The following is a 24962-nucleotide window of genomic DNA, read 5'->3' as shown; positions in this document are numbered from 1 at the left end:
GTCTGCATTCCTGTAGAACTCTCCCAAAATAATTCCTAGAGCATCTCTTCCCAAATTAAAAAACTTGCCAATGATAGAAAAAATCACCACAATCCTTGGTAAGTTATTCCAGTGGTTAATTACCCTCACTGTCAAAAATTTACACCTCCTTTCCAGTCTGAATTGATCTAGCTTCAGCCAGGTTATACCTTTCTCTGCTAGACTGAAGAGCCCATTACTAAATATTTGTTTCCCATGAAGGTACTTACAGACCATAATCAAGTCACCTGTTAGTCTATAAGGTGCCACAGGACTCTTTGCCTCTCTTAAACCTTGTTTCTTAAGGTAGATTCAAGGAGCTCAGTTTATTTATCAAGGTAGATTTTCTAATCTTTAAGAGGGCTGGGGTGCTGGGATAAAATTCACATTTACACTGACTGAAACAGGAGTCTCTCTTTTTTGCTTAACAAGTCCTGTTAGGCCCACGTGTGTTAACGACTGTATCCATTGCTATGGACCAACACCAAGATACCGATAGACAATTGAGCTGAGCTATGCTCACACGTCAATTTTTGTGTGCACCAATTTTGGGTAAGAAGTCCCCCGTCCCCCCCAACACACACTAAAGTGAAGAGCAAGTATGTGCACAGGAACTTTTGCAAGTTCTATCCCTTGTTGTTTGGGTGCAAGATCTGCTGGATAAAAGGAGTAATCTGCTGCCAGTCTTACTTTCAGAGAAGTGGAGAAAGAGGGTTGAGCCTATGCCATCTCATTGCTGCCAAAGAGAGTTGCCATGATTTCCTCCTCACATGCACGGAGTACACCCAGTGCAGGAAGAGGTGAGAGAGTAAATCTACCACCATTTATTGCATCCATAGGGCAGCCACTATTCTTGCACTGAGTTTCCCTAGTACCTTTGACACAGAATGGAGCCTTCAGCTGGACAGGAGGCCGCCACCAAGTACTCAGTCTGATGGACTTGGAACCAGTGCTGTCATGGCTAGCAGTCATGGCTACAACACCTAAGCCCTACAACCCCGAGATGTTGGTACATATGGAACTCCAGTTTACACAAGAGCACTGGAAATTCTTCACTTCCATGTATTAGAGAGACAAGCAACAAAGGATTCCACAATAACAAGCTCCTTTGTGGAAGCAGTCATGCAAATCAAGTATTCTGTCTCCATCTGCTGGCAGGGAGGAATGTACTGCTAGCAGGGAGGAATCTGAGGTAGCACAGAAAACCTGAGAGAACAAGTGTTACCGGGTATCTATAGTGAAGTGATAAAATGTATTCCTTTCAAAAATAAAGACAGAAAATATGGGGGGGTGTAGAGAGTCACATACTGATTACAAAAGAATTCTTATTCTTGTAGCTAAAAAAAATGAGGACAGCGACCTGACAATGTAACCAAATACACAATGAAGCTTTTGTCCCAGAACTACTTGCTTGCATACAAGGAAAAGAGGAACTTGGGGGGAGGGAGGAGGAGAGGAGAAGGGGCGGGATGTGAAGAGAGTGAAATTGGTTAGGCTGCTTTAGAAGGAGAGAGACACTGAAGCAAAGAAAATACTGCTATTGTGGAATCCACCCACTCAGTTCTAAGAGGCTCACATACCCAGACAGGGATTTACAGGCAGCACTTGAATGCATTGTGTACGAAACAGAAAGTGCTGATAAATGCCTAGAGGCAGCTCCTCTGGTCCAAGTGAAGAAAATTTCAGATATTAGGTTATAATCAAACAGCCATTTTATCCAACAAGCTTTCCACTGCTAAACCAATAATTCAAATTTAGCATTACAAAGGAAGGCACCTATAGATTAGATTTTTTTAGCTATAGGTAGTCAATCCATGCATCATATTTTACTTTACTTTTTAGTAACCACTATTTTTTTTTTTAAAAAATATACAGTTCAAAAGCAGAATTACTACTATAGTATGGTTTAGTAGACAGATACATTGCATAAATGACTGTACAACATGTTACTATACAGAGCTTAAATTTAAAAAAACAAAAGACGTTTAGTGTTAAATTGACTGCAAGACCACCCTGAAGATATTTTACAGTGTTAAGGAAGGTCTTCACTGCAAGCATCCCTAAGGCCTGGTTTACACACAGTTGTACCAGTTAGGTATTAAAACAGGTGCAAGAGACTTTATAGGCACTTGTTTCAGTTAAGATTAAAAAAATCAGGCTTATTTCAGTTTAAATCAGTAATTGGTTTAAACTAAAAAGAACTAAGGAGCAAACTTCTACATGGATACTTCTATTTGACCAAGTCAGTTTAAAGTCACACCTTTAGTTAAAGGAATTCAGTTGCTCACATATACAAGACCTATACATCAACAGAGACATGTTAAATCTGGTTTATATCTATTTAGACCAATTTAAGTGCCCACGTAGGGATTTAACCAAACCAGTGCACAGGTGTGGACAAGATCTAAACCAGTATCTACAATATGGGGTTATAAATAAGCATTCCACTTAAACACAAAAAAAACCCCACAAGCTACTCCCAATCTCTATGACCTCAGCTACCAGCCTTTTGCTACATCCTAATGAGATTAGGCATTGCATGAACAGCCCTAAGAGCCAACAAGAGGAAGCAGAATCATTCAATTTATTAAGCAGCAAGATTATTTTTGAAAGGACTTATCTAGTAACGCATCAGTCTGAAAAACTAGTACCTATGCCTTCAAGAACATTTTAATTCCATGCACCACATATAGTAGAACCTCAGCGTTACGAACACCTCGGGAATGGAGGCTGTTTGTATCTCTGAACAAATGTTGTGGTTGTTCTTTCAAAAGTTTACAACTGAACATTGACTTAATACAGCTTTGAAACTTCACTGTGCAAAAGAAAAATGTTGCTATTCACCATCTTAATTTAAATGCAACACAGTAACTGTTTCCCTACAAAGGGTTTTTTAAAATATTATTTAATTTATTTATTTTAAGTATTTTACGTTTAACACAGTACTGTACTGTGTTTGCTTCCCCCCACCCCTGCTGCTGCCTGATTGCACACTTCCAGTTCCAAATGAGGTATGTAGTTGACCAGTCAGTTCGTAACTCTGGTGTTCATAATTCTAAGTTCCTACTGTACACTTATGAAGCTTTAATGTAATAAACTATAATTAACTTATATTTAAGGCATCATTCTGATTGTATCTGTGTGCCATATCATGCATTATAGTTGATAACTTTGAATTCCTGTCTTCTGTCTTAAACTATGTTATTCACAGCAGGCTGAGTTACAAGTAGTATTCTGTACTACTATAGGTTACATTTATGCCTTTGTATATAAAATATTCCGAAGTAATAGTTCTGGGGCCCATAACAGTTTTGTTTCCCTTAATATCCATAAAATATATTTCTACATAACCAATTTAAGTCATGGTTACATTAGTTCAGAGGTTCCCAAACTGTGGGGTAAACTGATGAGTTTACTGGAGGACGCAAGGACCTGATAGGTCAGCATTAAAGGGCTGGGAGTATGGAGGGGGCTCTGTCTGAGAGGTCTTAGCTGAAGGGACAAAGCTCCCTACCCATCTCATTCCTCCATTGCTGCAGCCACCCACCAGCTGTCAACCTCCTCTGCTGGGAAGGCCAGTGGGCAGGACGGGACGGACTCTGAGAACTGCAAGCTGAAGGCCGCACCCCAGGAGTACTGATACTCCTGCCTCACACAGCCCCAGGCTGACTCCAACCCTTCAGTGTGCAGAGCCCTGTCCCCTTGCCTTTCTGGACAGCGTCTGCACAGGGGAAGCAGACATGACCACACTGAAAAGCCAGGATCAGGATGGGGCAGTGTCCAGAAGGCAGGGAGAGGGACAGTACTCCACTCTCCTCTTGACCCCAGCCCTTCAGCACAGTCCTGTGAATTTTCCCTGCAAAATGGGGGGCGGGAGAAGAGGGGGAGTGGAAAGAGAAGAGCAAGGACAGGCAGGGAACCAGGACCCAAGAGTGAGATCACCTGACCACTGCAGGGAGCGGAACACTTCCTCAAATCCCAGTGGTGAATACCCTCATGGACCCTCCTATGGGTACTTGGTACCCCTCCCTCTCCCTCCCTATGCATGGGACATGACTGAATGGAGGAGCTCAGCAAAAAGAGTTTGGGAATCTCTGCATTAGATGTTACAAATATTACTGACTTCAACATAAAGGTGGAGCTCTCGTGTCTTTAGCTTGAATCTCTGCCTTCTGTTTGTTTAAAGCTTGTAGCTGAAGTTCAAGAATGCAAGAGCAGCCTTAATTTATAGTCTTGGAAAAAGTCTTGTATCAAGGAACTAGTCTTTCCAACATAATAAATTTCACTGCTATTTAGTGATGTGGAGGGAGCATCTGACCTATGTAACAGTTCTCCACTCTGCCACCTGCCCCCCACCCCCTCAGTATACTTGGTCACTTTTTAATATTCAAAGGTTGTTTCTCCTGTAACCAACTTCAGCCACTTACAAGGGGTGAGTTTCCAATCCCACTATCACAGCTCAAGTAGTCATAAAGTGTTTAGGTCTAAATAGTCTCAGTTATTTAGGGTTAGCAAATATAACTAAGCATTTTAAGAAGATGATAATTTACAGAGTTAAGCTGGCAAGCCGGACACCTGCATGAAAGACTTCAATCTGCAAATTAAAGGATGTTTAGGTATGCTGAAAATAAACAAGATTAATTCATAAGTTGTTAAAATACCTAGGAAATACTTATCCTAAATAAATTTCCAAGGACTATTAGTTGTGGTGCTGAGGTATATTGGCAAGGGTTTGTTTGTTTGTTTGGGCTTTAAATAAAACCCCTTTTGGCATTACCACACATAGTGAAATAGAATATACAGCCTTTTCTTTGGGGAACGAAAAACAAAACCAAAAAAACCCCCAAAAAACTTACTAAACTGAAAAAGCTCTCTAGCTATTTTAAGGGAGTCACTCCTGATCTGAGAATTTTTAAGTCATGTTTCAGCAAAAGCACAATTTTAGAGTTAAAGTTAGAGACTTCTGGAAAAGGGATATAATGGAAGTACTGACAATCTTAACTGTAATGGCACAAAAAGCAGAGCGTTGGACCCTTACTACTAAAAGACACTGCTAAACAGAAATGTTTGTTTTAATCTTGTTATAAGATATTCCATTAATTCCAGTTCTTCCTTTTAGGGCCAAAAAAGGAAGACACAGCAATGCTGTAATTCCTGCCCTTAAACTTCAAGCACATTCCATTTCAAGAACTTCAGAGTTTATTTATGCAATTAGTTTTCAGAAATGCTTTTCCAGAGTCAGGCAACAATGAGAATATAAAGAATGGCATATATTATGTTTTATGACATTATTGAAATTAAGCCAAAAACTTGACTCCTTAGAAAAAGAGCAGAGCTATAGGGCCACTTTGCTTCCTTGTATGAAAGTACTAACAAAAACACTGCAGACTTGTGTATCTGGGAGCACAAGAGCATGGTGCAAGGGAAGACAAAGAATAATTTCTGATATAGGCAAAGAATGTGTTTTAGTGTTATGCCTGGTCTAGGTAAATTATTAATGTTACATTACTGTCAGTTGCATTACATTACAATATCTGTTACTTTTACACGTCAAGGCCTAGGACGCAAAAGGACTAAGATTTTGGACTGACTATTTCCTCCTTAACTATGAACTGACAGTGTGTGGGTGGAAGTCTGCACAAGTAACAGTTTCCCATTCCAGACCTTAAAAGTACACAAACTAATCTCAAATCTGGAGAATTACAATCCCAACCGGATGGAAGAGAGGCTCTTAAACTCAACGTTTTAAGAGGTCTCGGATCACAGCAGCACCCAGAAAGGAGTCTTCAGAGTACTTCTTCATTTCCAATTTTTATGTTTGCTCAAATCTAAAACTCTGCACTTGACTTTGCTTCTTTCCCTGTCCTGTCCGCCTCAAATACTATGGTTGCTCAGAGGTGGGAGAGGGAGAGATGGAATGGCATTTCACCTCCTGTCTGAGGAGAGTGGTAATACTGATAGTGTAATATACTAAGGGGAGGCCCCAACTTGGAATTCACTACTGCTGGGCTCACCTTTGCATCTGGCAATTCTCACATAAGAAGTCACATTCTCCATCACACAGAATTAAATTCCTTTCTTTGAACACAATGTTATTTATAGCAGCAAAGCAAGGAAAACACTATTTAGAATAAACATCCCTCTTATGCCCAATTTTAAGAAGTCACAACATCTCTTTTCAATGAAAAAAAGGAAGTGTTTTATGTGAAGTTACACAGTGAGAAACATGGAACATAGCTTCTAAGCTTATATATTAAGTTAAGCCACTCAAGTGACTGGTCAGATTTTAGTTATACCACTGTTTGAACCCAAATAGGTAGCCACATCTTGAGGTTAGTGACAACCAAAAAACCCCAATCAACCAAAAGAGGCTATAGTCCCTCGACAATCACCTCATTATTTGGGGCTAGGGGGAGAAAAGAGGTGGGGAAGGTAGGGGAGAAGACAAGACAGGGGAATAAAGGGTGGTCATCAACTGCTCCAACAGGCATAAAATAAATAAATAAATAATATGTTTGTTCAGATCAAAGACAAAAATGTTCAATATCAGAAGTGCTCTTATCTGCATTTTATATTATGTAATGAGTTTTGTGCTGAACTCTAGAAGTCTGTTTGAAAAGAAAAACAGGGGAAAACCATTTTTATTTTTAGGATGACATCCAAATGCTGCCTCAAGTGCAATCTGTAGATATATAAAAGGAAAAAAAAAAAAAAATCCAAGAACAGCTTGGAAAGGGATCACATTAACTTCAAAAGAGCTGATCTGCAAATAGCAATAGCCTACCAGCATCAATATAATACAAGTTGGCAAAACTGGACAAATATAAAGAAGTGTGCATTAACCAGTGGCCTACTATGATCAGCCCAACTGAGCAGCTCAGGTTTTGGGGGGTTTTTTGTTCAATCATTTCCTGCCTTTTTTGGTTCCTCTTGTTCTTCCAGTCTATCCAGTCTTGTCCACTCTTTCCTACTGCCCCATATTTTTTTTCAGTTTGGCTCCAGTTACTACTCATCCTTGCTGCTATAGCATGCTCAGATTTATAGCAGTGCTACAGCTTGCTTGTATTATGGCCACAAACTGGGTTTAGCAATCTGCTCTTAAACTGGATTCAGACTGAAAAAACCCTGTTTACAACTCTTCAATCACCATACAGTTGGATATACTTACCAGCTGATACTCGCTCCGACGGCTAAAAGCTTCCTTGATCCCAGAATCCCTCCACAGTGCGCTCAGTGCAGGTACATACAACTGGAATGTGGCAGGCTCTATAGGCATTCCAGCTTTGTTTTCAAAAGCCATCAAAAACATTCCATGCTTCTCGTTCTCCGTGTACTGCCAAGGAATCCCTAGTTTGTCCCGTGCATCAACGAGAACCTTGCAGCCCTGCGGAATGATTCAGATAAAACAGAGTCAGTGATCAAAAAATAAAAATGTAAACGAACTCAAACTTAAAAGTACATGAAGCTTACAGTAGCACAAGTCAGTAGTCCTGTGGAAGGACAATTCAGAAGGGGATCCAAAATATGCTCCATTGCAAGGAGCAACATAAGAAGGAACAAAAACTTTCCTTGTTAAAGCAACTTAGCTGCTATATATCTGGTGGGGGATGGGGAGAAACACTTTTACAATGACACGGTCAGATAGCAAAGTATAAAAATAAAGACCTATATCAAATGTATACTAGAATATTTTCTGTCTAGCAACTTATAAGCAACTCCCACCCCATCACTGTATTATCCAAACACCTACTGAAGCAGACACGTCTGAAACAGTGTTAAGCATTAATATCTCTTTCCACCTGTCCTAAGCAGTTGGATACTGATATCAGTTCATGTCACATCCTGCCCCTGAGAAAGTTAGACTAACTCAGCCCCACGAAAGGCAGTTTTAATGAAGATTAATTGAAAGATTTGGCTGGATTGAAAAGCTGAAATAATTTTGGTTGCACACACCTGAAAGGTTTCAGAGTAGCAGCGTGTTAGTCTGTATTCACAAAAAGAAAAGGAGTACTTGTGGCACCTTAAACACTAACCAATTTATTTGAGCATAAGCTTTCGTGAGCTACAGCTCACCTCATCGGATGCTGTAATAAATAATAATAAATAGGTAATAAATTGGTTAGTCTCTAAGGTGCCACAAGTACTCCTTTTCTTTTTACACACCTGAAAGTCCTTCAATTCAATAGTGCACTCCTATTGCTCAACCCAAATTATTTTTCCCCCCTCAAGTACTGCAGAGACCTGCAAGTCTATTCCACTTATTAGCCTTGACCTGAAATACACAATGTATTGTAAGAGCTACCAGAAAAGTCTGCTGGAATATGAAACTGGCTTAAAAAGGAGGAGATGGGAGCACTCTGGAGGTTATTTAATAGAGGGAGTGTTTTACAAAGTTTTCTTGCTACCGAGCCTGGGGGAAATACCTTAGGAAACTTTGATGATTGCCATGTAAAAAGAAACAGGAACTCACCCAAAAACATGATTGTTTGTTGGGTATGTCACGTCACACATGGAGAGCTGGTCACACCTCCCCTCTAAGCTTAGAAAGGAGTTACTCAGCATGGAAGCCAACTCCTGTTTTAGAAAGGGCATTCAGCATAGTCTACTGAAGTAAATTAGGCTGGTTTACAGATCATTGTCTCTATGCCCAAGAACTCTAGGTCAAATAAAAAAAATGTGAAGATGCATGAGACATGTCTATGTGTTTACCACATAGCCTTAAAGAACTAGTGCCTTTTTGCTCAGTCATGTAGTTGGAGTTCACATTAGATGTTATCAATTTTAAATTGCCACTGACATTTTTAATGGACTCCTAGAGGCGTTTATGTTGCTGTGAAACAGGGCTTTGACACTGGCAGTGTGGGTTCCAATACAATGCCATGGCATTTTCTAGTGGACTTTAAGTTAAATAGCTTAGATCAGGGGTGGCCAACCTGAGCCTGAGAAGGAGCCAGAATTTACTAACATACATTGCCAAAGAGCCACAGTAATACATCAGCAGCCCCCACATCAGCTCCCCCCTCCCCCACGGCTCCCAGCACCTCCCGCCCACTGGCAGCTTCACCAATCAGTACCTCCCCTTCCCTCCCTCCCTGCACCTCCCAATCAGCTGTTTCGTGGTGTGCAGGAGGCTCTGGCAGGGAGGGGGAGGAGCGAAGGCATGGCAGGCTCAGGGGAGGGGGCGGGAAGGGGTGGAGTGGAGTGGAGTATGGGCAGGGCCTGTAGCAGAGCCAAGGGTTGAGCAGTGAGCACTTCCCGGCACACTGGAAAGTTGAAGCCTGTAGCTCCAGCCCCGGAGTTGGTACCTATACAAGGAGCCACATATTAACTTCTGAAAAACCGCATATGGCTCCAGAGCCACAGGTTGGCCACCCCCTGGCTTAGATCCCATTCTAAGTTCTCAAGACACCTTTTTTCATAAAGATGGCTGTCTCCAGCCAGTTTGTAGGCAGAACAAGACATTTCAGTTTCTTTGTAATAAATATTTCATATTATTCTGCGAGTTTTTGTACTACAGGGCTGGGCAAAACAGGCACAGTTTGTTCTCTAATAGCAAGCTTCCTTTTAACTTGCCACGTTCACAGAAAGGGCTTTTGGTGAGTAAATTGCCACCTTCTGATTTCATTTTTCTAACAATCAGATTTTGTGGGGAGGGGAGGAAATATCTAGTTCTCTAACCAAACAGTTCTTGACAATATAGAATAGACCGAGTCAGTCTTCATGATTTGAAGTTTTACATAAGGCTTATATTTCAGACTGAATGCACAAGATAAAGTTTAAATTTGAAAGGCATTTCAACGGCCATTAAAGCACACCCATGTTCAAGAGTTCCATGTAGTAGACATCTAGTTCTTAAAATCAAAAGCAATTTGAACAATGGATATATCAACTACAAGGTTTGGTTTTATATGAGCTAACTGACTCATTGGTACAGCATGTCATCTGTTGTAAGCCAATTTAAAAATGAAACTGCTTTGTTCAGAGATGTGAGGGGTTTTTTGTTTTCTTTTAATACACAGAGCACTGAAGTCTTTTTTTCAGCAGGTTTCAGCCCCAACTTCTAGACCAAGGGTCCGAAGCTTGTTTAGATATTTGACAAAACATTTTGTTTAAAACACACATGCAATCTTGGATTATTTTCAAGTTTGCAGTTAACGTTGAAGTACAGACATAAATACCTCATCCACTCCAGCCCTTTAAAAACACACAGCAAGGATATTGCATTAAAAAAAATTGGAGGGGGACAGAACTGTGAGATGTTAAACAGTTTTGAGTGCCACAGAACATGAGCTTATAATCAAAGTACCTCAGAAACCATTATATAGTAACATTCTTACTAGTGTGGTTTCCCAAAAATAAACAGTTAATCTTGAACGACATTCATTTTAATACAACATAATCCTCCAGACACACTATTCAAAGAACATGTTTTTGTGACACCAAGCACAGAGTACAATTCACCATTTATATCCTCAAAATGAGGTACTAAAGATACGCATTTAGGATTTTGATTTATTGGACTGACCCAAAGCTGAAAAGCCTATTCTCATTTCCAAATAGTTAATTCACCCCCTCACTGTTACTGTATTTGAAGCTCTCACCATAACTAAGAATAAAGACGACAACAGAATATACAAGGCTATCTTTCAGAATTGCACAGACTCTACACATTCTTTAAAACTAATCACTTACGCAAAAGTACCACTCTGGGAGGAATTCAAAGTCACTACTATTTTTTTTTCAGAACTGGTTTTGTACTGACCAGTGGAAAACTGCTATTTTTGGACTTAACGTCAAGGTTGTGTTTTATTGTCTATCAATAAGCAGAGCAATGTTTGGGGGTTGTTTTTGTTTTTTTAAAGAGGAATGGTTATTTGGGCTATTCTCCAGGGAAGCTATCCAAAATACAATCACATCAGTTGTTACCATTTCTATCTTCCACATCTCTTTAAGTTTGGTCGCAAATATGCATGTAGTGCTCCAGCCCATGCAAGCCAGCTCTGACCTTTCACCTGCTTAGGCTCCAGCTCTCCAGAACCATCTCACTCAGCCCTTTACTATCTAGCTTCTCTATCTTACAATTTTAAAACAGTTTCAACCTTTACCCATCTCATTGCTTCAGCATTTCCTTAAGGCTCTCTCCAATGAATGGCTAAATGATGTTACAACAGCTGCTTACAAGATAATGGGAATTCCCATCAACATCACAACTTCAGTATTTTTTAAAATTTTTTAAATGTCTGATATACATTTTATTTCCATACAATGGTCAGCTCTGATTTTTCCTGATTCCACATATACAAAAATACCAAAGAAGTGGAGTTTATTCTAGTTAAGTTTCCCTATCTGTTTGGAAAACAGCCTGATAGCCGACGTGGAGATGTTTTGCAACTGTCGCCTAACAAATGTGACCATTACACCAGTTTCAGATTCATCCATAGATGCTTCCCAAACTGACAAGTTCGGTAACCTGGGACAAGATTTTCGAGTGCAAATAACAGGTTTCAGAGTAACAGCCGTGTTAGTCTGTATTCACAAAAAGAAAAGGAGTACTTGTGGCACCTTAGACACTAACCAATTTATAAGTGACTTCAGGCTCCAAAGTCCAAATGAAAAGTCGATGGAACTTAAGTCACTTTTGAAAATGATACTTAAGTGCTTTAAAATTTTTTAAATAAAAAACAACCAACATAGCTGGAGTCAACGTATCTTAGGTTGAGTTATCACAGGGTCTACACTGCGGGGGGTCGATGGGAGAAACTCCCATCGACTTACTTTACTCTTCTCATCGGGGGTAGAGTACAGGGGTCAACTGGAGAGCAATCTGCTGTCGATATGGTGGGTCTTCACTAGACCCGCTAAATCAACCACCAGTGGATGGATCTCAGAGCGTCGACCCCGACTGTAGTGTAGATACAGCCTTTGTTAGGATAGAAGCTTTAGACTGATGGTTATAAACTTGAGGTCATTTTAGATCAAGCAATAGGCTGCTCAGACACTTAATACAAAGAGTCAGCCAAGATAAGACTACTGTCAAGATGGACAGAGAAGTAACACCTAGTCACTGCAATCCTATCACTTCTGCAACTTTTTTCCTCCACAAAGATGGAATTTCAGAAACAGATATAGGACAAATGCAACATAAGAGAAAGGGAGTCAGATTTTCTCTGTATGGCACAACAGGCCACCCCCTTTTAAAGTATTTTCTTTACTACAGTAACTATCTCTGGGGCACAAGTGGAGTTTAGTCTATATACCCATTTATTCCTACTTGTACAGAGTCTTAAAGATAGGTACATTTCTATCTACCTGTAACGTTGCCTTCTTTAAAGTAGAACGTGGTGGTCTATCATCCACTATGACCGTATTCTTCCTCCTCATCAACCAGCCACAGAGAGGCTCCCTCATCCCACCCACACTCCCCTTCTCATGCTAGTACGACATTGGAGCTGGAGAGAGGAGCTGTTCAGAGAACTGGCTTGCCTCTAGCTACCTACTCATCTGCCACAGATGAAAAAGGCAGACTAAACTGCAATTAAAATGAACTATTAACCATATCTTCACCTGTATACTTTCTTTGATGTATATATTCACTCACTATGTAATAAGCGAAGACTAAGATTTAAGACAAAGCAAGATCCCAATAAGAGGGAATCCAATCCCAAGATTCCTCCATCTCCCTAGAGAAACAAATAAGAGAATGGGAGTGAATGGGAAGGGAAGGACTGAGATTTCCCCATCAACTGGAAATTATTCAAGTTAAGTGATGCCCCAGGTTAAGTGTCATGGAGCACCAGGTTCCCACTTCAGAGAAGACAAAAATTATAAGTAATATTTTTACCTCTCCTCTCTTGGGAACCTGTTGCCCCTTGAACCATTACAACTGGAAAGTAACCAGTAGAATAAGTTTTCACAAAGAATGAAATCACATTTCCCTCCCATCTCAAGGATTTTAAAGAAGGAGAATCAAGAGAAATACTGCAGAACCTTTTGTCCAAACGTCGTATCAGATGAACACAACACATGTAATTTATACCAGTTGGTGAAGGAATGGCACAATTCCTTGAACTCTGTACTTTTAAGCCCAGGAAGAAGCCATGTGCCTCAATGAGTGAGCCCTCACTGAAATGGAAGATATTTATAAACTGTATATGGGCTTGAAGAACTCCTGAGTTTATCCATCTGGAAAGAGTGAATATAGTTGCTTTATACCACTTTAGGTCCCCCGCATAATCCTAAAAATGGAATAAATGATTAGTTTTGCCTAACCAGAATTTGAATGCTCAGTCTACACCTAAAGTGTGCAACTGTTTCTCCTGGGTGTGGAAGGGCTTCGAACATAAAGAAGGAAAACAGGCTGACTTATGTAAAAACCCTTAATTTATTTGTGAGGCAGAAATATTGGTGCAAGTCAGAGACACACTTCATTTGGACAAAACCTCACATAAGGATCCCACTTGGATAAAGATCCCAAAACTGAAATCTCCTGAACAATCTGATGGCCAACAGGAAAGTTACTTTAATAGGAATCATAGCCCTATATATAGTTTGTCTCCTCCCAGGTGCAAATGTTTCTATGCTCTCCCTATCATCTCCGTCCCTGAGGTTATCGCAGATTAGAAGGCGGAAAAAAAAACCAAAACAAAACACGCACTCACAATGACATGTTTTCCGCACTCATAGGGCACAGCTTAATACATGGAGGCATTCAGTGGCAGAGGCCAGGAAAGCATTAAGTGAGTGTGAAGAGCAGAGGCAGAAGGTGATGCTGAGGCTAATGGGGGATCAAATGGATATGATGAAGCACCTGTTGGAGCTGCAGGAAAGTCAACAAGAGCATAGATCCCTGCTGCATCTATTGTACAACGGCCTGTCCTTGTCCCCAAGTTCCATATCTTCCTCACCCAGATGCCCAAGAATGCGGGGGCGCGCGCAGCAGCTCCGGGCACCCAGCCACTCCACTCCAGAGGATGGCCCAAGCAACAGAAGGCTGTCATTCAAACAGTTTTGATTTGTAGTGTGGCTACAATAAGCAATGTGGCCTTGTCCTTCCCTCCTCCCGCACCCCACCCCACCCGGGCTACCTTGTCAGTTATCTCACTTTTTTTTTTTTTAATTAATAAAGAAAGAACGCATGTTTTTTATTTCCTTTGCCAGCTGTGACTGAAGGTGGGGGAAGGTGGTTGGCTTACAGGGAATTAAAATCAACAAAGGGGGCGGGTTTGCAGCAAGGAGAAACACACACAACTGTCACACCGTAGCCTGGCCAGTCGTGAAACTGGTTTTCAATCCTCTCTGATGTGCAGCACGCCTAGCTGCGTTCGAATTGCCCTGGTGTCTGGCTGCTCAAAATCGGACGCCAGGCGATCTGCCTCAACCTCCCACCCTGCCATAAACGTCTCCCCCTTACTCTCACAGATATTATGAAGCACACAGCAAGCAGCAATAACAATGGGAATGTTGGTTGTGCTGAGGTCTAACCTAGTCAGCAAACAGCGTCAGGGAGCTTTTACACATCCAAAGGCACATTCTACCACCATTCTGCACTTGCTTAGCCTATAGCTGAACTGCTCCTTACTACTGTCCAGGCTGCCTGTGTACAGCTTCATGAGCCATGGGTGCAAGGGGTAGGCTGGGTCCCCAAAGATAACTATTGGCATTTCAACATCCCCAACGGTTATTTTCTCGTCTGGGAAGTAAGTCCCTTCTTGCAACTGCTCGAACAGCCCAGAGTTCCTAAAGATGCAAGCGTCATGCACCTTTCCCGGCCATCCTACACTGATGTCGGTGAAATGTCCCATGTGATCCACCAGTGTTTGCAACACCATTGAGAAGTACCCCTTGCGATTTACAAACTGGTTGGCAAGGTGGTCCGGTGCCAGGATAGGGATATAGGTTCCGTCTATCACCCCACCAAAGTTAGGGAATCCAGTTGCAGCAAAGCCATCCACTATGACCTGCACATTTCCCAGAGTCACTACCCTTGATAGCAGCAGGTCAGTGATTGCATTGGCTACTTGGATGACAGCAGCCCCCACAGTAGACTTGCCCACTCCAAACTGATTACCGACTGACCGGTAGAGGTCAGGCGTTGCAAGCTTCCACAGGGCTATCGCCACTCGCTTCTCAACTGTCAGGGTAGCTCTCATCTTGCTTCAAGGCGGGGGAAAGCAACTCACAAAGTTCAAGGAAAGTGGCCTTACATATGTGAAAGTTTCGCAGCCACTCTGAATCATCCCATACCTGCAACACTATGCGGCCCCACCAGTCTGTGCTTGTTTGCCAGGCCCAGAATTGGCGTTCTACTGTATCAACCAGCTCCACTGCCACCGCCCATGCTTTCAGGAACATCTGTGTACATGTCCTCACCACAGTCGTCCTTGTGCTGGTGCCTCTTAGCTCACTGCTGCACATACTCCAGGATAATGTGCGAGGTGTTTACAATACTCACAACAGCAGCAGTGAGCTGAGCGGACTCCATGCTTGCCGTGGTATGGCGTCCCCAGGAAAAAAGGCATGAAACAATTGTCTGCCTTTGCTTTCACGGAGGGAGGGAGGAAGGGGCGACTGACGACATGTACCCAAAACCACCCACGACAATGTTTTTGCCACTTCAGGCATTGGGAGCTGAACCCAGAATTCCAATGGGCAGCGGAGACTGCGTGAACTGTGGGATAGCTATCAATAGTGCACCACTCCGTAAGTCGATGCTCGCCATGGTATTGAGGATGCACTCCGCCGACTTAATGAGCTTAGTGGGGACAAACAATCGACTGTATAAAATCAATTTCTACCAATAGACTTCTATAAAATCGACCTAATTTCGTTGTGTAGACAAACCCTGAGACTTGAGAACCTCCTTATGTTTCAAAAAAGGCATTTTCTATTTTATGGCTTAAGTATATTAAATCAAACGTTTAACAGGTGTGTTTGCATTACACAAATTGCACAGACTTGTGGATATTGAGACGATATCACTGCCTTGAAGGCGCTGCAATCTAATGAAGAACTAAGAATTTCTACTGGATCCAGTTAGTCTGTTTTTCTATAACTTAGTTGTTTAGTTGTGTTTTACTATTTCGAAACAAAGCCTTGTGAAAGGAGCTACCTTTAGATTTAGTCATTTGTGAGGGGACGCAAGAACTCCCAATTTGTCCCCAAAAGTGTTAGTGAGGAAATAGCAATTGGGATCCATCTAGTTACATAAACAACAACTTGCTGGGAGTTCGTACTGGTATACCATACATAAAAGGAGAATTAGGAGGCATAAAGATGCTTTCTAGTATCAATGCAGTGGGTCAGCATTACCACAGAAAGTTACAATTCCCTACTTTCAAGCTCAGAAGCAAGTGAACCACAAAGTTCATCTTCCCAAATGTAAGGAGAGATCTCATTTAGACATTTTTGTTCATTTGACAGCTATGTCTGAGAGAATGCAGATTTGCTGTACTCCAAAATACTTATAAAAAGTGGCTTTTTACCACTTTTACAAGTTTTAAAAATTCTTACATAACCTGGCCCTCTCAACTCAATAAAGTTCAAGATAAGGAACACCAAAATTAAACCATAAGAAATCCTCACCACTCTGGAATGCATCAAAAGATCATATAACACTGTCCTTTGTCAAGGCAATCATAGAGTGACCCCTTGTCTGTCTCTTCCAGATCTTCGCTGGCTGAGCTTTCAAGAGCCCTCCAAGATGCTGTTACCTCTGCCATCACCCTCAGCAACAACATTCCATTTCTTCCTTGCTCTGGAGAGTTTAGTTTGTGTTCTTGTCATGGTGCTATCCCTTAAAGCAGTGGTTTTCAACCAGCAGTTTGCATACCTCTGGGGATACACAGAGGTCTTCTGGGGGGTTAATATCAGCTAGATATTAACCTAGTTTTACAACAGGCTACATGAAAATCAGTAGCAAAGTCCGTACAAACTAAAATTTCATACAGTGAAATGTTTTACTGCTCTATATACTATATCAGTGTTTCTCAACCTGGGGTAACAATTTATAATTATACAGTAAAAACGAGAAAGTAAGCAAGTTTTCAAGCAAGCATAGTGTGCTGAAACTTTTGTATTTTTATGTTTCACTTTGTAAGCAAGTTGTTTTTAAGTGAGATAACATGTGGGGTATGCAAGCCAAATCAGTCTCCTCAAGGGGGTACAGTAGTCTGTAAAGGTTAAGAACCACTGCCTTAAAGGAGCCATTAAGCATCAACTCCAAATAAAGTCTAAAAAAAAAAGATTGACTGACTGCACAGACAACTTTTGATCATCTGAACCCTAGTAAACCCAGTTTTTAGTACAGCCAGTGTGAGAAAGCATTGCCCTATTAATTCAAATACTGTACTTGAAGAACCAGTAGTTTTATACAATCTAAAATGAGGTCCTCATTTTCAAGTACGGAGGAAAAGTGTAATTGAAATTCCCAGGCCATCATGGGTCACTGAAGACAATTGCTCTTTCGCATGGTTTCCCTGTACACGTAATTCAATAAAAGTATCAATGTATTTACAGAGAATGAGGACTACACAAGCAGATAGCTAATAAAGGAATTTAGCATTTCATAAGTTAAAAGCAGACTACTTAATAGTATATTCAGGATTTGACCTTTAAATATCTATTACAGTTATAAAGGTTTCACGTAGTAAATAAAACAATAGGATCTATAGCCAAACTGCTTGAACTAGAATTTGCAGAGCTTTATGTCAGCCAACTTCTCTAGTTTATTTTAATCCTCATCTATTTGTGATCCATCCCAGGTTTGAATTTGCTTATGTTCACTTCATGATCAATTTGAATGATTAAAGATTTGATTAAATTTTAAAAAAGGACAAGGGTTATGCTACTTGTACAGCTACTTGACAGTTCCGGGTGTGTCAAGGCTTTGTTTTCCCTATGGTGGAAATATTCACTAGCCTTAACAAAAAAACAAACAAAAAAACCCACCAACTCAGAAGCATTGAGAGCATTCTCACTGCAAGTTCTAAAAAGGTAGATGCCAATGATGCACTATTTTCACTGTATAGTATATTTCATGATGAACCCATGAACTCTATCAATAAGTCAGAAGATATGGGGGACAGTGAAAATCTTATTTTCAGTCATTTACTTTGCGACCAATTAGAAATCTTATCAGGAGCTCAATCGCTGAAATTGAGAAATCCTGGTACACCCTTTCACTTAGCGCTTGTCTACACTTGAAACAGTACAGCAGCATAGCTATGCCACTGCAGTGCTTCAGCGCAGACACTACCTACACCAACTGGAGGAGTTCTCCTGTTGGCACAGGTAATCCTCCCCACACCCAAGAGGTGGTAGCTAGGTCAAAAGAAGAAATCTTCCATCTACCTAGCACTGTACGCTGGCGGTTTGGCCGGCTTAACTACATCGCTCAGGAGTGTGGATTTTTCATACCCCTGATCAATGTAGCTGGGCTGACCTAACTTTTTAGTTAGACAAGGCCTTGGAAGAAATGTAGTTTGTTTTGTCACCTATTACTACAGAATTCTTTCCTATACTCCAAATAAGAAGAGTAGACACTATCACAGAGGTGGGAAAACTACGGCCCGCGGGCCACATCTGGCCTGCGGGACCCTCCTGCCCTGCCCTTGAGCTCCTGGCCCGGGAGGCTAGTCCCGGTCCCTCCCCTGTAGCCTCAGTGCCCCGTGCTGCTGGCGCAATGCTCTGGGTGGCCGGGCAGCACAGCTGCAGAGCCGCAGCCTGACCCAGTGCTCTGGGCGGCACGGCTGTAGCGCCGCCAGCCACCGGTGCAGCGCAGTAAGGGAGCAGGATGGGTTGGATAGAGGGCAGGGGAGTTCAGGGGCGTGGTCAGGGCGGTCAGAGGGCACGGAACAGGGGGTTGGATGAGGCAGGGGTCTGGGGGGCAGTCAGGAATGAGGGGGCAGTCAGGGGTAGGGGGAGTCCAGGGAGCACGGGTTGGTGGATGGGGCAGGAGTCCCGAGGGAGCAGTCAGGGGGTGAGAAGCAGGCAGGTGGTGGTGGGGGGGGGTCAGATAGGAGCTGGGGGCCAGGCCACACCTGGTTGTTTAGGGAGACATAGCCTCCCCTAACCGGCCCTCCAAACAATTCTGGAAACCCGATGTAGCCCTCAGGCCAAAAAGTTTGCCCGTCCCTGCACTATCATAACAAAAAAGCTTTTTCACTAGAAATTGACTTTCAACCAGTTCAATTGACCTACCAGGTGATTTTCTGCTAAGATCAGAATTTTTTTAAAAAAAATAGGCACAAGCCTAAATCTTTCAACACATTGGATAAGGAAATCTCCAGATATTAGAATACAACATGCAAACTATGAATGCCCTGGAGGCAGACTGTTTGCTGCTGCCTATGGGCTTTATTTTAAAAAGCCTTTTTTTGGTCATTTGTAGTAGATAGCACAGGACTAGTTAAAAGTAGGATCTAGTTTGATTTTCCAAGCTACAGTACTAACCCGAGCCAAAAAAGCTTGTTTTGTAACATTTTAGTTATACTCCTGACAGCTAAAATTTCATTATTAGTATTTGTATTACAGTAACACATGGGAGGCTGAAATCAGGACTTTATCTTGCCTATTGTCATGCACACCAGTTCACCAACAAAAATCCAAATTCACGAGATGGTGCCTTCCATAAATCGTAGAAAGATGAAAACAGTTTATTTTGCTATGACCATTAGCATGGAAAAAAAGGATTATTTCTACTTGCAAGGCAAGTTCCCTCTCTCAGAAAAGAGGAGTTTTTTTTAAGTTACGCACTGATCACATTTCTTTAGATAATAACAGAGCAAAATGTTTATTTTAAAAAGTAATTAATTAATTTGGTAGAAAGGAAAGATTGTTACACTGTTTTGAGATACCTACTGAAATGTTTTAGACAGACACCTTTCACATGAAAAGTTAATTCTTAGCTGTAACAAAGGAAAAAAACCGTAGCGTTTAAGATAATTGTGTATTCCGTTGGATGAAGTCTTTCATTATCCCAAAAGATCACATATCTTGCTGAAGACAGCCCGACAGATAGGCTGTGATTATAAAGGTGAGGGAAGCAGAGGTAAGTACTACAGAGGAAAATAAAGCATTTTTGGCAACCACCAGCTCATGTCCGTGAAATCAGCATGGACATGGGAAGAACCAAACAACTCAAGTACCACCAACCTGACGGTTCTACTCAAGCACCTAAGTCTACTAACATGAAATACTATCCAGAGTTCTACATAACTGAACATTAGTAAAGTTTGCTCTATCTGACCTAAGAATTGTCTTAAGGAGCCACTTCAAATGCATTTCAGTTCCCTTGTAATTAGCAACATGATTCATTTCCCTACATTACAATGGATGGGCAACAGAATGTAAGCAAGCTACATGTGAAGCAGTGAAGCAATAACCTTCTCCAGGCTTTTAGCTATTTAAAAAAAAAGTTGTCAGACCTCATACAAAAAAACTGTAGATGGCCAATAGTTTATACTACACCATTCAAGATAGTATATTCTACATTTAGGAACTGTTGTGACAAATGAATGCAGTTCTGCCAACTCTTATGATTTCATCGTGACTCTAGCCATGAGTTTTTTTTTTAAAAAAAAACCCATCTCATGAAAACATGGTGAAGAAAGGTTGCCAACTGATGAGTTTTCACTCATTCAAAATGGCCACCATCTCCTATTGCTGTGAATGGGGCTGACACCAGCAAGATGGCTGCCACTTCATTACAGTCAATCTGCGTGAGGCAATGAAACTGCCAAATCCTACTGTTTTCAATGAGACTGAAGTCATGCCCATGTGCAAAATGGCTACTACTCTATGGTTCAGTGGTCTAGACAGGACACAGGGACTGTGAGAAGCAGCAGACACACTGTACAAGGTAGATAGTGAGAATGAGGAAGACCAGGAGGCAAATTAAGGGGCTGCAGGGGAATGGGGTGTGGAAACGAGTGGAGCGGGGTCCGGAAGAATGTGGGAGTGCTACCCATCTCTGGCAGAGAAGTGGGAGAGAGGAGAGAAGCAGGGAAGTGTGCCTTCTTACAAAAGACTAAACCAATTCCATAGTCTTTACTGTAATATCACTGATATGACTAAGTTTTTGTATCTTTATCTGTAACTCATCAACCCTAAATGTAATAAGTTTATGTATGAGTGTGAATCATGATGCATTAAGCCAGTTGTTCTCAAACTACTTACCATCCAGCTGTTCTTTTATCAAAGGGAATCAACTAGGAGGGGAGAGTAACAGGAAATGGATGGCAGTTCCCTTATCTTGGGAGTGAGGGTAAGTGGAGTCTCCATCTGAGCAGCCATGGAGAAGTGTGCATTTTAGGAGTGACTTTTCAACCTACTACCACCACAAATGAATTGGTAGAGGAGTAGAGCACAGTTAAAAAGACAGACTGAAAAAAACATTATGTTTTTAAAATCTCATTATTTTTGTTCTCTTGATATTGACAATACTGTGACTGTCAGCAACATCATCACTGTATGCAATGTTGCTGTAGCCATGTCAGTCCCAGGATACCAGACACAAGTTGGGTGAATTAATCTCTTATTAGACCAACTTCTGTTGACAAAGAGAGAGAAGCTTTTGTTCTTCCATAGAGCTGTACTTCCCCAGACCCAAAGAAGAGCTCTGTGTAAGCCTGAAAGCATCTCTCTCTCTCTCACCAACAGAAGACGGTCCCATAAAAGATATTACCTCATCCACCTTATCTCAGCAAAATCACTCACTGAAACACTGGTCTTCACCATGAAGAAAAGAACTGCTGTAGTTTTCAGACTAGACTCATTTTCCCCATGCTGTATTATATTAAAAACTAATGAAGTGTTTGGTAAACAGTATTTTGTAACAAAATTAAGAATTTTTGTGATTTAGTGTTCTGAAGCGGTTGCTTGAATTCCTGAATTCACTCTGAGTTAAAATTCACAAGCTTTTTCCATAGAACACACCAATGGAGTGTTTAAAATATAGCTACCTCATTTAATGGAGTGTTTGAATCAGAAAGGAATAAACAATACCATTAACTTCAATTTTTTTATAGCTAAAACTTAGCCAAATAGATGTTTTACTCTTGATTGCTATAGAAAAAGCAGTAATTTATGAGGAGAAAATATTACAGTCTTCTAGAGAATGGAAGTGTTACTCAGTACAAGAGATATACCCCAAAATGCCAGAAAGATCTTTTAGCATTTGAGTCTTACCTCACCTTCAACATGAAACTTACATCAAGTACTTTATTTGAATGGTGGAAGGATAATATATGTAAATACTTAATCCAGTGCTACCCAGGTGAGAGCAGGGTAAACAGTAAAGATGACTACTCTTCCAGACTGCCAAATAAAATATATGAACAAAGGAAAGTGTCATTTACTTAGTCCACAGGAACACAAACATTAAGAAACATTTGGATTAGCTGCGGAATCTCTGTATTTGTAGCAGCAGTGACGTCTGCTTGTCTGCAAACTGTGAAAAGACTTCTTGTCTCCAAAATAATCCAATGAGATGGAGAGATGCAGCAGAACAAAAACTTCTTGCTGCAAATGAAGCTTGCAACTAGAATTCAAGGTAGAGTGACTGCTGAACCCAGAAGTGCAGGTTGGCACAAGCCCTTTGAGAACTTTCCGAATTATGTTAGTAGTTTTTTCATTTAATTTAGATTTTTACAGATCAAGTGCTATGAACTTATGACTGACCTTTAGCGCATAATTGGCTAATGTGTTGAACATTGCTGAAGCAGCTTCTAGTGTTCTGAACTTAATGTGTTGATTCTGATCTATGAAGTGGATTGAGACCATCCCTCCCCTCATACTATACTGCCACAGTTGCAATCAGCAGAGGTGCATACAGTGTTGCCAACTCTCATGATTCTGTCATGAGTCTCAGAATTATTGTTTTCTTTAAATCCCCAGCTCCTGGACTCAAGCAAATATGTGATGATTCCAGCCTTCATTCTTAAGAAAAAGTAAGTTTCTAACTCTCGTGGCTGTGAAAAAAGCTTCAGTGTGAGAGACCCCAGTGTATTCTAAAGGCTCAAAAAGCAGAAGGCAAATAAAAAGACCACCACATCTATTATTTTTTACATAATCTCATGATCTTAAAGCCAATCATGATTTTTTGGTGAGCCTGACTCATGAGTTTTGAACATTTTGGGGTGGCAATAATATCAACATGAATTCTTGATCTGAAAGGGAGGGGGACTGCTGGTGGCTCTAGAACAAAGTCTCTCCTTCCCCCACTCCAAGATAGCCCAGGTCTGTTGACCTTTAGAGCACAATGCCAGGTGTTTCTATTTGCATGGAATGATACAAACACAGGCTTTTGAGATTAAATAGATTTGCTAAAAGAGCTGTGGCTCTTTAATTTTGTTTCTGTAATTTACAGAAGGGGTGCTTAGAGCCTGTATAGACATTCCTTATTTAGGCATACAAATCTCCCCTCCCCCAGAAAACCAACAAATGAATTATCACATGCACAGGAAGTCCCTGGGGTCTCAAGTTCATATTCTGTATGCTAATGGCAGCGACTCTAGCCATCACTCAAGCGTATTTCAATGGCTAGAGAATCTGTTTGAACTGTAATTAGGTATAGGGGTGATTTCTCCACCTTCTGTATTCCCAAGTGGTTTAAAAAAATTAAATGTGAGGCGAAGACTGGAAAAGTCAAGGTTTGTGTCTTTACTCTCCAAAGACTAATCATGTTCTGTGAGAACCATATGGGTTCACCGAATGCTATTTTGGATCAAGAGTGAATATTTATCAAAGAAATAAGCATCGATAGTAACTGTTGATGGTATTCATTATCCTGTCAGCCATGATGTAGGCAGTTACACTGACCACTTCCCTCCTGACCCAAACAAGAAACTATCTAGATCTACTTAGGGTTGATAGGATTTATTACAGTTATTTTGCATTGTGCAATTTATTAAGTGTCGTACTGATTCTATTCCAAGTGTATTGCAAAGGGCACCCGGAAACAAATTTCAACAACAACTGTCCTCTACAGTTAAGTCAGGAGTAAAGGTGGTAATGATGCAGGTAGTTTTACTACAAAAGGATCCATATCTTGAAGACATATTGAGAGTGGACTGAAGATAACACTAAATAAGTACCAATTCAATCATACAGTTTACGGTCTAATTAATTACAAAGCCAGGTGCATACTTCCAAGGGCTGACAGTTCTTTTACAGCACTTATTTACTGAATTTTCTTTAATTACAAAGTCAGCTTTAATGTAAGAAAATTCAATAGATAAGACTGTTGAAATAGAACCACATCAGTCCTTTGAGGTGTGCAGCTGTCACGATCAAGAAGAAAATGATACTGTCCTGTGACAGACTAATCAAGAATCAACCACACCTACTACAAATCAAAAAACCGCTAATCAAGAATCAATACCCAGATTTTTTACCTCAACAGTGAGAGACTATTGAAGGTCAAGTATTACTATTCCCTCACAGGTTACTGAATTCACTCATGTGCAAACCCAAAACATTGTGGATCAAGACCACAGCAGCTTGTGGAATTCCCAATAATGAGATGACATTTCTCCCTGGATTCCCAAACTAATAAGGGCCAAGTGTGTCCAAGGAGAACAATCAGCTTGCTCACATAAGTACAATTTACAACTGAATGCAATGGTATTCTCCAACTCCACCCTTTCTATTGCCACATAAAAATTTGTATGTGTTTCAGATAAACCTCTGATCAAGCAGAAACCTTTCTGCTTGTGCAGCCATAAGGAGAGTGCACATCTGTACAGCATCCTAGAACTTTTCTATTCAAAGTCCACAACTTAAGTTATGGATTGGAGTTTCTAACAACAGTTTCTCTGGAGTCCCTTCCTACTCAAATATGAATTTTTCAGTCACTTTCAAATTATTCAGGTTGTGGACTGAAAAAAAAAAAAAAATCACTCAGTGCTCCTTACAGCTTTAATTGGTTTGGTCCATTTCAATACGGA

The 24962-nt window shown here is 40.9% G+C and overlaps 1 protein-coding gene across 1 annotated transcript in view; it reads right to left on the bottom strand.

Annotated features, from left to right (window-relative positions):
* Positions 1 to 24962, bottom strand: part of GNA12 (G protein subunit alpha 12) — a 68180-nt gene that overhangs the window by 38617 nt on the left and 4601 nt on the right. Inside the window, exon 2 of the mRNA XM_077828772.1 lies at positions 7187 to 7402. Coding sequence (XP_077684898.1) covers positions 7187 to 7402 — 216 coding nt within the window. The remainder of the gene's footprint in view (positions 1 to 7186; positions 7403 to 24962) is intronic.

This window comes from Eretmochelys imbricata, chromosome 10, assembly GCF_965152235.1.
Source record: "Eretmochelys imbricata isolate rEreImb1 chromosome 10, rEreImb1.hap1, whole genome shotgun sequence".
NCBI lineage: Eukaryota > Metazoa > Chordata > Testudines > Cheloniidae > Eretmochelys > Eretmochelys imbricata.
This window is presented reverse-complemented; position numbering and strand designations above follow the sequence as displayed.